The 15,655-nt window shown below is 42.5% G+C and overlaps 2 protein-coding genes across 2 annotated transcripts in view; both read left to right on the forward strand.

Moving 5' to 3' along the window:
• Positions 1–10,080, forward strand: part of MINPP1 (multiple inositol-polyphosphate phosphatase 1) — a 167,971-nt gene extending 157,891 nt beyond the window's left edge. The window contains exon 5 of the mRNA XM_027111929.1: positions 9,984–10,080. Coding sequence (XP_026967730.1) covers positions 9,984–10,032 — 49 coding nt within the window. The 3' untranslated portion in view covers positions 10,033–10,080. The remainder of the gene's footprint in view (positions 1–9,983) is intronic.
• The window catches only part of PAPSS2 (3'-phosphoadenosine 5'-phosphosulfate synthase 2), a 79,550-nt gene that overhangs the window by 40,817 nt on the left and 23,078 nt on the right, over positions 1–15,655 (forward strand). Inside the window, exons 2-4 of the mRNA XM_027111926.1 lie at positions 9,984–10,101; positions 13,843–14,078; positions 15,272–15,410. Coding sequence (XP_026967727.1) covers positions 9,984–10,101; positions 13,843–14,078; positions 15,272–15,410 — 493 coding nt within the window. The remainder of the gene's footprint in view (positions 1–9,983; positions 10,102–13,842; positions 14,079–15,271; positions 15,411–15,655) is intronic.

Below are 15,655 nucleotides of genomic sequence, written 5' to 3' on the forward strand. Positions count from 1 at the left end.
TCCTGAGAAGGAACTCCACACACATACACCCCCAACTTCCAGCCACATATTTCTCCATCCTGAGTCCACTCTAGGACAGTTGCAACTTCCGGATTCTTGGTCCAAAAATATTAACTCTTTTACCCTGCAATAAACTTCATCTAATAGCTTCTCTTCCACTTTCCTGCTTCTGAAGCAAAAAACAGCCATTTTGAGGGTTTTTTTTTTTCTCCCCTAAGGAGTTTCAGATCTCCTTTTTCCTCCTCCTTTTTTATGTTATTTACTCACATCCCTCCATATGGAAGATTAAGGGCTGCATGTGTCATAACAGGAGGTTTGGGGACATAAGGAGGGCTGAAAGAGGCTGAAAGAGAATTAATTCACCTCCATTTTGGAGGGACAAAAGGGGCTCAGAAGAGAGCACTGCTAGGTTTCACCAGTTTCCTCTAAAACCAAAATCTTTCTTTCTTGTAATATTTTAGAATGTCGCCATAAACAATGTGGGTATGTCACAACTTATCTATGTGTTTAACTCTTATCAATGTCTTATCTATTTATCTTTCTGTCCTTCCTCTTTACTCTATGGTGTGCTTATAAAAGGATTTCTCAAATAACTCCAAGTAATTTTAATCCTTAAATTAGAAGTAAAATAATAGAGTCAGTGATTTTAAGAAATATGATCAGGAAGATAAAGAATCCAGCAGTGCAGAAGCCAAGGTGATTATAAAGTATTTTATTTATTGCCAAATCTTGTAAAAATGCACTCTTAAAAAATAGACTTTATTTTTTAGAACAGTTTTAGATTTATGGAAACAATTGAGAAGATGATACAGAATTCCCATGTATCCTGCACTTAGGTTACACTGTTACTAACTTTAGTGTGGCACATTCGTTACAATTAAGGAACTGAAGACACATTATCATTAACTGAAGTCCATACTTTTTTCAGATTTCCTTAATTTTTATCAAATATTTTTTTCTGTTCCAGGATCCCATCCCACATTGCATTTATTTGTCATGTCTCCTTAAGCTCCTCTTGACAGTGACAGCTTCTCAGACTGTCGTTGTTTTTGATGACCTTCACGCTTTGGAGGAGTACTGATCAGGAATTTGGTAGAATGCCCCTTTCTTGGAGTTGGCGTGGTGTTTTTCTCACGGTGAATGGGAGGTGACATAACGTGGTTGTTACGTCAAATATGATGTCAGGCCAGAGCAGGGATCCTGCCTGGTCCGCCCAGTGTGCTCCCTGCCCGATTGGCAACTCCTAACAATTGTACCCCTCGTGGCGCAGGCCTCTCTCTATCCCCGCGGCGTTGAGGGGGCGTCGAGAGGGCGACAAGGGGGTGGTGTTGGCGCCCGGGCTCCTGGGTTCACTGGGTCCGGCATATAGATATATATAATTTAGAATGGTATTAATGTTATTTCCTCTGTAACCTGTTTCCGCATTTGGGCGTACAGCATGATGTAGTCTGAGGTCAGTAAATACAGATGTGCACATTCAGCATGTGGATATGCCATAAGCTATTTAATTGATGGACATTTTGATGGCTTCTATTTTAAATAATATTATTATGAACATCTTTAGGTAATGATTCCTTTTTCTGTATTATGATTTTGAGGTTCTTTGAGAATTAGCGAGACTAGCAGGGGAAATCATAGTGAGGCGTTGCATGTTCTCAACAAGACTTGACTAATTTTATTTCCATGGAAAAATGTGTTTTAAACTAAAGTTGAAAAAAACATTTTTAAAGAAAGAGCTTTTTTTTTTTTTTTTTTTGCCACATAACTTGGCGGGATCTTAGTTCCCTGACCAGAGATCGAACCCGGGCCTTGGCAGTGAAAGCACTCAGTTCTAACTACTGGACCGCCAGGGAATTCCCAAGAAAGAGCTTTTTATCTTCAGAATTTTAAAACATATTACAGAGCAACAACTATCAGTACCATAGGTGTCCACACTAAAAGTAGAAAAATTCTGTAGAAATACGTAAGAATACATAACTTATAAATACATAAGAATTATAAATATATAAGAATTCTACAAATAGATTCAAACTACTAAAAGATTTTCAAAGTAATAGGGAAATGAATTATAACATATTTTGAGATCACTGGATAATAATGATGGAAAAGAAATAAAATTGACCCATGTAAGCACATGACACATTATTAAAATGTCAGATGTATCCAAATAGATAGAATAGTTTAATCATAGTTTAATCATATCAAAATAGAGATCTAAAGAACATATTTGGCTCAGCTATGATGAATGATCAAATGGAAGACATCAAAGACAACAGGAATATTTTTATATATTCTTAAAATACCTTTTAATATGATATAACATATTACATATATGTGCTATATAATAAAGTGTATATCAAAAGGAAAGTGAACAAAAAGTGTATATTATAATTAATAAAATTTTTACTATACAAAATACAGAAAAAAGTGCCAATATGCTTTTGACTGCACCACACAGCATACAGGATCTTAGTTCCCCAACCAGGGGTGGAACCCGTGCCCCCTGCAGTGGAAGCTCAGAGTCCTAACCACTGGACTGCCAGGGAATCCGCCCACAATACATTTTTGAAAAGTGGATGAGGTCATTGCCTAGATTGTCCTTACTTAATACCAAAAGAGACAAACACACAAATATCATAAGTAACTTACAACATGGAAAAATACATATTCTTACTAGTAACTAAATAGGTACGAAGTAATCTAGGGGGGAAAAAACATTAAAACTGCAAACATAACAAGTTAGTTGGAATATTTAGAAACAGGTATATTGTGGTAGCCTGGTAACTTGGCTCTGTCTTTCTGGAAAATGAACTGGCAATACATAATAAGACTTAACGAAAGTTTATAACTTTTCATACTCAGTTGTTTCACTTTGGGCTATAGACCCCAAGGAAATACTCTGAAAGGAAATAAATATAAATAGATATTTGTAATGGTAAAACATTTGAAGCTACTCAGGTTAAGTAATGAAAATGAAGTAAGAATGATCTTTTGATTATTTACATTTTTATGTAGTATCAAAAGCCATGATATGCGTGATATCATTTAGTCCTCAATGAGGAAGCTGTGACACAGAGGTCCCACAGCTGGGACTGGAAACAAGGAGTTCTGTCTGGGCAGGAGTAAGACCTGCACTTGGAGTCAGGAAGCCTGGCGGTGTGTTCTGTGTCGTGCAGGTGTGGGACTTCAGCCGGTAGTTTGAGGATCTGCAAATGGGTCACAATGCACAGTTTCCTCAGCTCCCGGGCTTTGAACAATAAGTGACATAATGCCTGTGAGAGTGAAGCTCCTACCATGAGCCTGAGAGGGTGATTACTGAGGTTGCTGCTTTCTGCAAGCAAACCTTTAAATGAATCTTCAAACTGCACACCGAGGTCAGGGAGGTTTGGGACACTTTTAATTAGCAAGACAGCAATGAAACCATAGCCCAACAGCAGTGAGGCCAAGTTCAAAGGCAACAGCAGAGTTGTCATTAGAGAAGGAAAGTGGATTTCTTTGCACTGAGGGGGAGGCAGGAGGATGTAGAGGGAATTCAAATCCACTTACTTGTTTGTTTGTTTATTTTAATTAATTAATTTATTTTTGGCTGCGTTGGGTCTTCGTTGTTGCCCGCAGGCTTTCTCTAGTTGTGGCGAGCATACTCTTCGTTACGGCGCGTGGACTTCTCATTGTGGTGGCTTCTTTTGTTGTGGAGCATGCAGGCTTCAGTAGTTGTGGCTCGCAGGCTCTAGAGCGCAGGCTTAGTAGTTGTGGCGCACAGGCTTAGTTGCTCCGCGGCATGTGGGATCTTCTCGGATCAGGGCTCGAACCCGTGTTCCCTGCATTGGCAGGCGGATTCTTAATCACTGCGCCACCAGGGAAGTCCCACTTACTTGTTTTTGATTGAAGACATTAGGCACACATCAAAAACCTTTGAGCACTGAGGAACTCGTAAACTCACCTGCGCTTTCCAGCCTCCTCATTCCTCCAGCGCCCTCTCTTTCATAAGCCTACTCACTGTAGCACAGGCTCTGATTTTGCTCCAAGGGTGCCCCGCCCTGCCGTGAAATCATCTGAAGTCTTTTCCCCATGTAGCATCTTTTCTTCTAGTCATGCAAAACCAAGGCCTGCCGTGACCTAGCCTATCCCACCCTGAGTTCCAGAAGCTCCTTCATACTCCCCTTTAAGCATCTCCGATGGGAGTGAGGGGTAGATCTGGCAGAGATACTCACTGCAACCCTGGGCTGGGTGATCAAGTCCCATCTTTACTAGCTCATGAGGCTAACCTGGGGCAAAGGCCATCCTCATGCCAGTGACTAAGCATTCATGACTGAGACAGCCAGCAGGAGAGCAGTTAGTGTGGGGTGGGTAGAACAAGGAGGCTTCAAACTGGTGCACCTTGGAGAGGCATGTTACTGGCTGGGCTTTGAGTCAAAGAAGATGATAATCAGAACGGCAACAACATCCTCCTCTGCTCCTGTGCGTGCGTGCGTGTGCATGTGTGTGTGTGTGTGTGCTTCATCCCTACAAAATTGCTTTCCTATCCATTGTCTGACTTGATCATGACCCCCCCCACCCCACACCTCCCCAGACTTTCCTTAGAGTGGACCTAAGCCTTAGAACACTTCTAAATCTGGGTGACTTAGGCCTCAAACTACCATGATGTCTCCGGAGTAGATTAATGCCTCCTGGGCCTCATAAGCCTCAACAGCTTACCTTGTCATGTATTTTCTTTGATACTTTATATAGAAAATTATTTAATCCATTCAGCAGCCCTATGAGGAAACTATTCTTAGCCCCATTTTACAGAACAGGAAATGGAGGATTGACGATGTTTATCACTTGCCCAGGGTCACTGAGCAAGTAGGTTAGGAAGAGGGTTTCAAACCCCGATTTGCTTGACGCCAAAACCCATCCTCATGTGACTCCTGGGAGTTTTTCTGGGTCAGTGACCTGGAAGAAGCTAGGGATTTTTGCATTTTTTTCCCTTAGGAACCCAGAATAGAAGTATGCCACCAACTTTGTGGTTTCTGGGCCACTTCCGGTTAAGTGTCAGTGTTAGACGAGGTGCCGAGGACGTCTCTGTGCTCCTTTGCTACTCACAGGGAGGCATTTGTTCTTTAACATGTGCTTTGCTTTCCATAGAGAGAAGCCTTTTTCTGACAGCTACTTTCTTTCCGAAGCTTAGAACACCATATACTCTTAAGAAGGAAGGAAGGGTTTCAACAAGGAAAAGAACAGTTTTCGGCTGCCTCACCCCTTTGCAGTTCAAATATCCTTCAAAACATCTGCTTCTATTTTATTTGTTTGCCTTTTGGAGAAAATCAAGGGTAAATTTGAGATAAATAAGAAGCAAAATATCTTCCCGAAACAAACAAAAAAGCCCCAGTACCTGGCCATCTGAAAAGATTTCATTTGTTTGTTTAAAACATTGTTGGAGTGATAGAAAATCTGGACAAACACCCATGATTAAGATGCAGTTAATAAAAACCAAAAGTTCAGAGATTAACTATTACATACTGTAAGAGAGTTGTTCCTTCCTGTGGACTCTGATGTTTTTGGAAAACCAAGTGCTTGTTGGGGAGGCAATTAACAAGATGATAACAAAGTTTCCACAGAAGACTAGCAAAGCCTGGAGTTTATTCTGGATCTCAGCCTCTAGGGAGAACGAACAGCCAAAAGAGAGGAAAAAAACCCATCTCTGTGGACAAATTAAGCACCGGTGGGCATTCACGTGCACAGGTGGGCAGCAGCCCCTTAAGTCAAACGTGCTGTGATGGGATCCGAGCCCTTTTCCACAAACGCAGCTGTGCTGAACAATATCATTCCACCATCTGAATCTTTTTTCATTTTTTAGGCTGCATTGGGTCTTTGTTGCTGCTTGCAGGCTTTCCCTAGTTGCTGGGGGTGGGGAGCTTCTCATTTCAGTGGCTTCTCTTGTTGCGGAGCACAGGCTCTAGGCTCACGGGCTTCAGTAGTTGTGGCACACGAGCTCATTAGTTGCGGCTCGTGGGCTCTAGAGCGCAGGCTTAGTAGTTGTGGGGCATGGGCTTAGTTGCTCCACGGCATGTGGGATCTTGCCAGACCAGGGATCGAACCCATGTCCCCGGCATGGCAGGTAGATTCTTAACCACTGCACCACCAGGGAAGTCCCCCACCATCTGAATCTTATTAGGTATTTTCGTATTTGCTTAGTTTTTTTTTTTAATGGTTCTTTTTTTGCATGTGGTAAAATTTACATGTAACGAAATACCCATCTTAAGTGTACATTCCCTGAGTTCCGGCAAATGCAAACACCTATGTACCTCAAACCGTTATCAGGACGTACAGCATTGCCATCACCCAGAGGCAACTGCTGTTCTGACTTTGCAAATTAGTTTTCCCTGATGGGGGATGTCATATAAATGGAATACGTGTAGTTTTTTTGGGTAAGACTTCTTTGACTCAGCAAAGTGTTTTCACTTATTATCATCCTCATTGCATATATCAGTAGCTCATTCCTTTTTATTGCTGATTAGTATTCCGTTAGAAGAGTATTCTATAATCTGGGTGTTTTGTTTTGTTGTTGTTATCTATTTTCCTATTTGATGGACCCTTGGTTATTTACAGTTTTTGTCCAAAAAAGTTGCTAATCATATTCTTGTACGAGTCCTTTTGTGGGTATAAGTTTTCATTTCTCTTGAGTTAATGTCTATGAATGCAATTGCTGAGTCCTAAGGGAGGTAAATGTTCGGCTTTACAAGAAACTGCCAGGTTTTTTTCTGAGATGGTTGGACCACTTTACACCTCCACTATCAACATATGAGAGCACATGGGCTTCCCTGGTGGCGCGGTGGTTAAAAATCCACCTGCCAATGCAGGGGACATGGGTTCTAGCCCTGGTCCGGGAAGATCCCACATGCCACGGAGCAACTAAGCCCATGCACCACCAACTACTGAGCCTGCGCTCTAGAGCCCGTGAGCCACAACTGCTGAGCTGGCGTGCTGCAACAACTGAAGCCCGCGCACCTAGAGCCTGTGCTTTGCAACAAGGGAAGCCACCGCAGTGAGAAGCCCGCGCACCACAACGAAGAGTAGGCCCGGCTCGATGCAACTAGAGAAAGCCCACACACAGCAACGAAGACCCAATGCAACCAAAAATAAGTAAATAAATAAAAATTAAATTAAATTAAAATTGAAAAACAAACAAAAACATATGAGAGCCCATCCTTGCTGACTTTAGATGTTATCAGTAGTGTCTCATTTTGGTTTTAATTTGCATTTCTCTCATGACTAGTGACATGGAGCCCTTCTTCATGTGCTTATGGGCCATTTGTGCATCTTCCTTTGTGAAGTGACTGTTCAAATCTTTTGCCCATTTTTATAAAGCGGGTTGTCTCTTTATTATTGAGTTGCAGGTATTCTTTATATATCTTCATGTCAGAGGATGGAGGGAACACATAGGCCCACTGAACTAAGAAGGCATCTTGAGACTGAAAAAAGTGAGGCAGGCGACTCCATATAATCAATGGACCAGTTATTATGGGGTAACTTACTCACAGGACGGGATCAGGATTGTGTCCACAACAATCCAGAAGCATTCACAGCTGTACTCTGTGCCACCGAGGGGCCATTGGGACAATTTTATATTAACCTAGAGTATGGGGGTAGGTACTTGGAAGCAGGACGTGCCTTTCTATGTCAAGACTTACGAACGGGTAATGAGTTTCGTGGGCATCAGGAATACGTCAGTGAAGGTTTTCGTCATTAGGGACTAACAGGGCATAGAGGAGAGGTCACCAGGTTCTAATGATTATTAAACAATACGTATTAACTACAAAGCCCTCGATGACAGAGAAGTGATTCACTTTACGTTACAGTCCCTGGCAGGGTCAGCAGAAGAGCAGGAGAGACTGTTAACGGCCCAAGATGGCTTCAGTTATGCTAACAGCCATACACTTCATACAGTAGAGAGATATATGTCTGAGACCCACACTCTCCTCTGAGGGGCCCAGTTACTTGATCTTTTTGTCTGTATTTCCCCCTAAAATGTTGCCAGGAATTCTGCTTTGTTTAGTATTATATTTCCAGTGCCTAGTATGGCCCCTGGCACTTAGTAGGAGCTCATTTACATAAACATTTACTGAAAGAATCAATGAATGAACGGATGAACTGACTTGTGGGCCTGATATCCACACACAGTGTTCTTGAATTTAATGGCAGGGATTAACAAGGAAATGGAGAGAAAGAAACTTTTAATGTTTTCCTTGAGCCATAAAGTGTACTTGGCACAAAAGACCCAGGATACCTTCAGGGCATTTATTCACTCAGGGAAAAGATGGCTAGAATAGCTCATGGACTAGCCTCGTTTGTCTCCCTTTATGAGTCCTCTCGTGCAAGCCACCCCTGCTGTCTCCTATCCCGACCCCTTCCAAGTCTTGGGTTCTGACCAGGTTTGATTGATGGATGATCAGAGCGTCTAGCCTTGGAGAGTTTTAGGTAACTCAACCCAGCCGATCCCAGCTTTCAACACCTACCCCTTGGTTCCCGCTGACACTGATAATGCTGTTCCCTGCCAGCTGGCCCCTTAGTTGGGCTCTGTGCCTCACTAGCAGGCCCACCCCATGGGTGTGCACTGCCTTTCTGAGCCCCCAAGGGCCAGCAGGGGGCTCCTTCCTCCTTGGTCTTGAAGTGGATTTCCTGGTGCTAATCCAGGTGGCTCTCCTGCTGCAGCTGTACACTGAATAATCATTGTCAGCGTCCACATTTGTAGGGAACTTGGCCATTTACAGAGCATGTTCCCATCCATTATCTAGATAAGCCTCCAAACAGTCCTATTTGTATTCCCCTTGATTTTTTTTTTCCCAAAGGAAAGGCATAAAGAGGTGATTTAATTTGCTCCAGAATGTAAGAGTTGCCCTCATGTAACCCAGAGTTTTCTAAGACTGTCTGGGTCTTGCTCAAAGAATATTGGAGATTTTTTTTTTTTTTTTTTTAGCTCTGGCGGGTATACATGTACAGTGTTTAAAAGGCTTCATAGATTTTTACAGTTCAGCAACTTGGATTACATCTGTCATTAAAAATTTAATTACCATACCAAAGACACACATGGGCAGTTCTTAACCTTTTTATTTTTATTTAACCATCATTATGGTTTCCCCTGACCCACCCCCTTCCCCTTTGGATCACATCTTCACATATTATTTTTTTTAATGTCCACCACAAACTGTATTTATTGACTCATTTTACCTTTTTTTATTCATCAGACATGTACCTTGCAGTCAGAGTTTAGGGTTAGGCTCAGATAATCTGTGCCCTCAGGGGGCTGATTTTATTACAGCCAAAATAAATACATTCGAGATTTGAGTTAACCTCCAAGACTAATAACTGGTACATTTCCATTTCTTCAGGCCTTTATGAAAGATTAAAAAGTTCAAACACTGACCCTTGGGAAAGTGGAAGCAGATTTTAGTACTTGTGAGAAAGGAGTCCTATTTCGGGGATAAACTCTCAAGTTGCTGACGTCTGTGTCTGGGTGGGAACAGGAGGGGTATAATGGCCTCTAACTCTTCGTTCTGTGATTGGAGCCTCTCCCAGCTCTCTAGAGAGGAGCTCAACCAGCCTCACCCTATTATTTCCTCAGCGGCTGGAGTATTTGGGCTATTTTCAGTTCATGCCCGTGGGACTTGGGAAGAGCATGCATTTACTGAAACAGAGACATTCCCCTAACCATTACCTAAAGGTACACATTTTAATATGTCATGGAACCAGAACTTTTACATTGCATCAATAATTGCCTCATTCAAATTATACTTTCAAAGGGCAGTGATGGGTATGCTAAAGGCAGTGTCTGTTTCTAAATTAGTAGAGTTAATTAATGTTACTCTGTGTGCCAATTATAAAAAAGGGAGTTTCTGTTAGGGAAGACTATTTCTGTAATCTGTTATTTTATTATTTTATTATATGTATACATATGAGATTTATTATTTTATTAATTGAATGTTGTGCTTGCTCTTGTTTTGTAGGAGACCCAGCAGAAATCCACCAATGTTGTGTATCAGGCGCATCACGTGAGCAGGAATAAGAGAGGGCAGGTGGTTGGAACAAGGGGTGGATTCCGAGGATGTACCGTGTGGCTGACAGGTATGCTGTGTTGAGATCTATATATTTTTTAATGGAAAACTGATGGTGACACACAATTTTTAGGAAGATAGTGTCACTACATATTACATGTGTATTTCAACATTCGAAGGAGGCTGAGAGCTGTGATAGAAAGCTTGGGTGTTAGTCCTAACTCTACCCATCAGTGAGAAATAGGACTTCCATCAAGTCATGGAATGTCTCTAGTTCTCTAGTTTTCACCTCTTTGGCAGGAAAGGATGGGACAAGTTGATTATGACATTCCCATTCAGCTCTAAGGAATTCTGTAGTTCTTAATTTCATGCCTAAACACATTTACTGGCAGTTATGAACGGGGCTCTCCTAATTTGACATCAAGCATTTGGCTGTCCATTAGAGAGATTCTTTATTCTTTTCTGATGTTTTAATATTCTAGGGGGCTATTTTACTTATTTTAAAAAATTAAAATCTGTGCAGGAAGCAAAACTAATGTTTTCTGCGTAGCTGAGTATTGTCCCTTGTGTATAAAAAAAGAACTCATTCCCACCGAGGTGACCAAATGAATCTCCCTTTTCTTGTGTTTATATAGCCCCAGAATGTCAAAGCTAAGGGTTAGTGACAGAACTGGAATTAGTCCTCGGCTGTTACCTTATACTCTGAGTACAAGGTAGAGGAAGTTGATTCCTGGGAATGCAGGTCCGACATAGGCTGGACTCAAAAGAAAAAAACAGGTTCATTTCGTAGACATAATATTTCATATGGAGATGAACTCAGATGCAAAGATATGTCTATCCAGGTTATGAAATCAACTCATGTGTTACTGTTTGCTCACAAATGCTGATTTATTCTAACCTGAAGATAGTTCTAGAAAACACAACAAGCGAGGACCTGCCTTGCGTCTTTTCTTGCTATTCTGAGCCTTTCCTATTCTTGTCTAAAGCAGCCTCATTCTTCTCTTTCAAGTTATTTCCTAGTGCCTGTGGCACTTGCCCTTGGTTTCCGGCTTTCATTCATCCCTGGAAGAACAACTTCCCCTGCTTCCAGGGTGAGGCTGGACAGAGGGCAAGGAGGCTGCTGTGTTCTAGAAGGCAGATTCACCTGCCGCAATTCCTGATATGTTTCCCCCACTCCCTCTGAGAGACGTGACGTGCAGCAGTGAATAAAACAGCGTGCTCCAGACGTTTCCCTCTTGCTATGTGTTTGCCTTCATGAGATGTTTTGCCTTCATGTGTTTGTCCAAATTTTGAATCAAGACATACCCACAGAGTCCATTTTTCTTTCTTTTTTTTTTGCGGTACGCAGGCCTGTCACTGTTGTGGCGTTTCCGGTTGCGGAGCACAGGCTCTGGACGCGCAGACTCAGCGGCCATGGCTCACAGGCCCAGCCGCTCCGTGGCATGTGGGAACTTCCCGGACCGGGGCACGAACCCGTGTCCCCTGCATTGGCAGGTGGACTGTCAACCACTGCGCCACCAGGGAAGCTCAAGTCCATTTTTCTTAATGTAAAACACCCTTGGAAAGACAAAAAGAACAGGTAGAAGAGAAAAAAATCTCAAGGGTATACTTCCTGTCTTTTCTTACTCTCAAAAAGTCATCTTTTCCTAGTTTATTTTTTTATTCTCATATTACAGACAGGCAAATCAGGAGAAACCAAATACTTGAAATCTAGAGAGTTGGAGTTGGGTACCGGCTTCACCTACATTAGCTGTGTGATTTTGGACAAGCCAACCAACCTCTCTAAGCCTCGGTTCCCTTATTTGTAAAATGAGAATAAAGATAATACCTGCCTCATAGAGGTATAGGTAGAACAAAATGAAATAAAGCATATTTGCACTTAGCACAAGTCCTGGTCCCTAGTAAAACTCTCAGTAAACGTAATTGGTATTACTTCAATGTATTAAAATAAATATTCCAATGATCTATTTTAATACAGCTAACTGTGTTAGAAATTTCTATTGTTTCTCTCATTTTCTGATGCAACAGAACGTACCAGAGATTCAGGAGTCCCATTTCTCGTACCCCACAAGTGGACATAACTTTTAAGAGGAATTTATCACATGAATTTCTATCCAAATGCAACTGAATTACATAAAGATGTAACAGACAATGCCTTGATTTACGAAGATTGCCAACACATTCTTCACGTAGCCGTTTCTTCTAATGATCCTCTGTCAAAGCCAAGGGCATGACTTTAAAACATAACTAAAAATATGGAAAATACTTGTTTACCTTTCATATATCACCTTTCTTTCCAAGTCTCTCTGTCCTGCATCCCTTCTTTGCTCTTACTTTTTCTTTTTCCTCTTTCCCCCTGCTGTCTTCTCTGTATTCACAATTTCTTGACTTTCTTTTCTGCCCCCGTCCTGACTCTTCCTCTTCCGGGTGCTGTCTGACAGTGGCTTGGCATCACTGCATTTTTCTTCAGGTTCAGAGATCTTTAGAACAACTGAATTTTTAGAGCGCTCCTTTTCCAGGGTGGTTCAGATTTTGAGCTCTTAAGTCATTTTGGCGGGTAGCGTTTCATTCCCCTTCTGCTTACATTCTCCCTCATGTAGAAATTATAGTGTGTGTTCCCAATCACTGTGCTTTGAAACCATGGTAAAAGGCACCTTGTAACTCCACTCTCATGTAAAGATTCCAGACGCCTAAGAGTATATGGCAACTCTAACTACATCTACAGCGTAGCTCAGGGTGGTTCTCCGTCTTTGTGTTTTGAGAATCATTTTGGAAAATCTTGAAAACAAAAGGACAGTATGTTGGTTCTCTTGTCAGGTGGGTGCCTAGCAGCATCTACAAGGGAGGTGGGCCTCCCAGTCTCTAAGGGCCGGCTGTCCCTCCACTCCAGCTGATTGCTCTCATAAGGGGATATGAGGACACCACTGCCAGAGCCTCTGATTTTCTTTCAAGAGAAGCCATCATCTGAATTTGTATGCACAACTTTCTAGTCTATAAAGTACACTGCGGGCAAAGTGTTACCAACTCAGGTCCTTGGACTTCTTAATCAATAGAAATTGATAAGAGGCCAGACAAGGAATTCAGGCAAGGCTTTACTGAGGTCCCTGCTGCAGCATGAGGGAGCGAAAACAAGAAACAATTGCCCTTGCTCACTCCTGAGGTGGGGCGAACCGGTTCCTTAAATGGGATGTGAGTAGGGGCAGATGGGTGGTCAGGCTGGAGCTGTGGCTTAGGGGGTCTGCTGACCCTCTTGGTGGTGCTGTGTGCAGGAATCATGCGCAGTACCCTGCTTTTGCTGCCTGCACCTCAGGAATGGCAGCTGGTTTCTGGCCTTTTTGTATCTTACTGTTTATAATTTGCCCCAACTGTGGCCGCGTGCAGGTATTTTTAGTCCCTTATAGTTTCTTTGTTTTCTGTTGCTCCAGGAGACGTTTGTCCAGGTGCGAGCACTGTGGTAAAGGGTCCCAGGTCCCAGCCCATCCCCAAAGCAGAACACACCAAGGACCATAGGCAGCCTGCCAAGGTCTCCCTATTGACGAACGCCTTTTGCTTTGAAAGGCTATAATCCTAACAAGGGACAAATAGTTTTTTCAAGATTTGAAAGAAATGCTAGTACTTGACTTGTAGTAAACTTTGCTTTTTCTAGATTTGAATGGTTTTGATTTGAGGGCAATCCAGTGATTGTAATGAGGGTTTAATTATGCTTGAATTAGGTAAAAATTAGGATCAGTTCACAATTCGGATCAGAGCACAATTTATAATCTTAAACAGTCAGAGACAGTGCCTGTCCTGTCTTGCCCATTCTGAACAGGTCTCTCTGGTGCTGGAAAAACAACGATCAGCTTTGCTCTGGAGGAGAATCTCGTCTCCCACGCCATCCCTTGCTACTCCCTCGATGGGGACAACGTCCGTCATGGCCTCAACAAAAACCTTGGATTCTCTCCTTGGGACAGAGAAGAAAACATCCGCCGGATTGCTGAGGTGGCCAGGCTGTTTGCCGACGCTGGTCTGGTCTGCATTACCAGCTTCATTTCTCCTTTTGCAAAGGTAAAATGCTTTGGCAGTGCACACGATTGCCACACATAGCACCAGTGCTCTCAAGCTGCCAGAATGAGGACCCAGCGGAGGGGAGGACAGAGGAATGTCATACTTCCAGTCTCCCCCACTGGCTCTCCTTCCCCCACTTGCTCCCTCATTTCCTCTCTTTAATATTGGTTACATAGAGTCCCTTCATTTCCAGATGCCAGGGCACCAGGTGACATAAACCCTTCCACTTTCACAATGGTAAGGTACACTTGGCCAGAGTTGAAAGGAAGAGAAAGTTAAACCAGAAAAATTCCAAAGCTCAGTAATTTTATTGGGTTGGCCGAAAAGTTCCTTCGGGTTTTAACCAAAAAGCCCAAACGAACATTTTGGCTAAGCCAGTATTTCTCCAAAAAGTCAGAGGCCTTAGCTTACTAAAGAAAACAGCAGTTCATCGCCAATGCATCAGGTTATGTGTGTTTAACGTTGAAATCAACGAGGTGGAGAGTTACTCCTCTTGTTTTAAAACAGGAAATTTCTGTGAATTACATATAAGACACTATGTACTTTGAACACATCCTTTGAATGAAATGCTGTCATATTGCCAGCCCTGTCTTTTAGTTGGGATTCTTTCCCATTTTCGTTTGTTTGTTTGTTTGCTTTTTTTTTTTTTGGAAAGTACTTGGGAGAGTTGTTTACTAGACACCTCTGAAGAGCTCAAACCCCAGTGTTATCTTAAGGTCATGGAACACCAGAGCACACAGTATTTTGTGATGAAGAATTTCACTATGAAACCTCTTCTTACATTCTTTTTTTTTTTTTTTGCCAAGTTTTTTTTTTCTTTTCTTTTTAATTTATTTTTGGCTGCGTTGGTTCTTTGTTACTGCACATGGGTTTTCTCTAGTTGCAGTGAGCGGGGGCTACTCTTTGTTGTGGTGCACGGGCTTCTCATTGTGGTGGCCTCTCTTGTTGGGAGCGCGGGCTCTAGGCACGCGGGTTTCAGTAGTTGTGGCACATGGGCTCAGTAGTTGTGGCTCATGGACTCTAGGGCACAGGCTCAGTAGTTGTGGCGCACGGGCATAGTTGCTCTGCGGCATGTGGAGTCTTCCCAGACCAGGGCTCGAACCTGTGTCCCCTGCATTGGCAGGCGGATTCTTAACCACTGCACCACCAGGGAAGTCCCTCTTCTTACATTCTTAAAGGTAATTATTTTCCAGGATCGTGAGAATGCCCGCAAAATCCATGAATCTGCAGGACTGCCATTCTTTGAAATATTTGTAGATGCGCCTCTAAACATTTGTGAAAGCAGAGATGTAAAAGGTCTCTACAAACGGGCCCGAGCTGGGGAGATCAAAGGTAGGAGAGCCAGTTCAGCGGTATCTTTGCCACTTACTTACGCCACCAATTCTTATTAGTCTGTGCCCAGAAATCTGTCTGAAGTTTCAAAAACCGTTTTCCAAAATTGCATATAGTGCACACAACTTTTTATCAAACCGTAATATCTTCAAAATGTCCACGGGCTAGTTAAAACGTGGGCTTGTATTTTTCAAGAACTATCACCCCAGCCACAGCAATCGCGTTTAGAGAACTAAAATGGATAC

This window comes from Aethalodelphis obliquidens, unplaced genomic scaffold (genome assembly GCF_003676395.1).
Source record: "Aethalodelphis obliquidens isolate GAN/ISIS:26980383/991018 unplaced genomic scaffold, ASM367639v1 scaffold11, whole genome shotgun sequence".
NCBI classification, from domain to species: domain Eukaryota; kingdom Metazoa; phylum Chordata; class Mammalia; order Artiodactyla; family Delphinidae; genus Aethalodelphis; species Aethalodelphis obliquidens.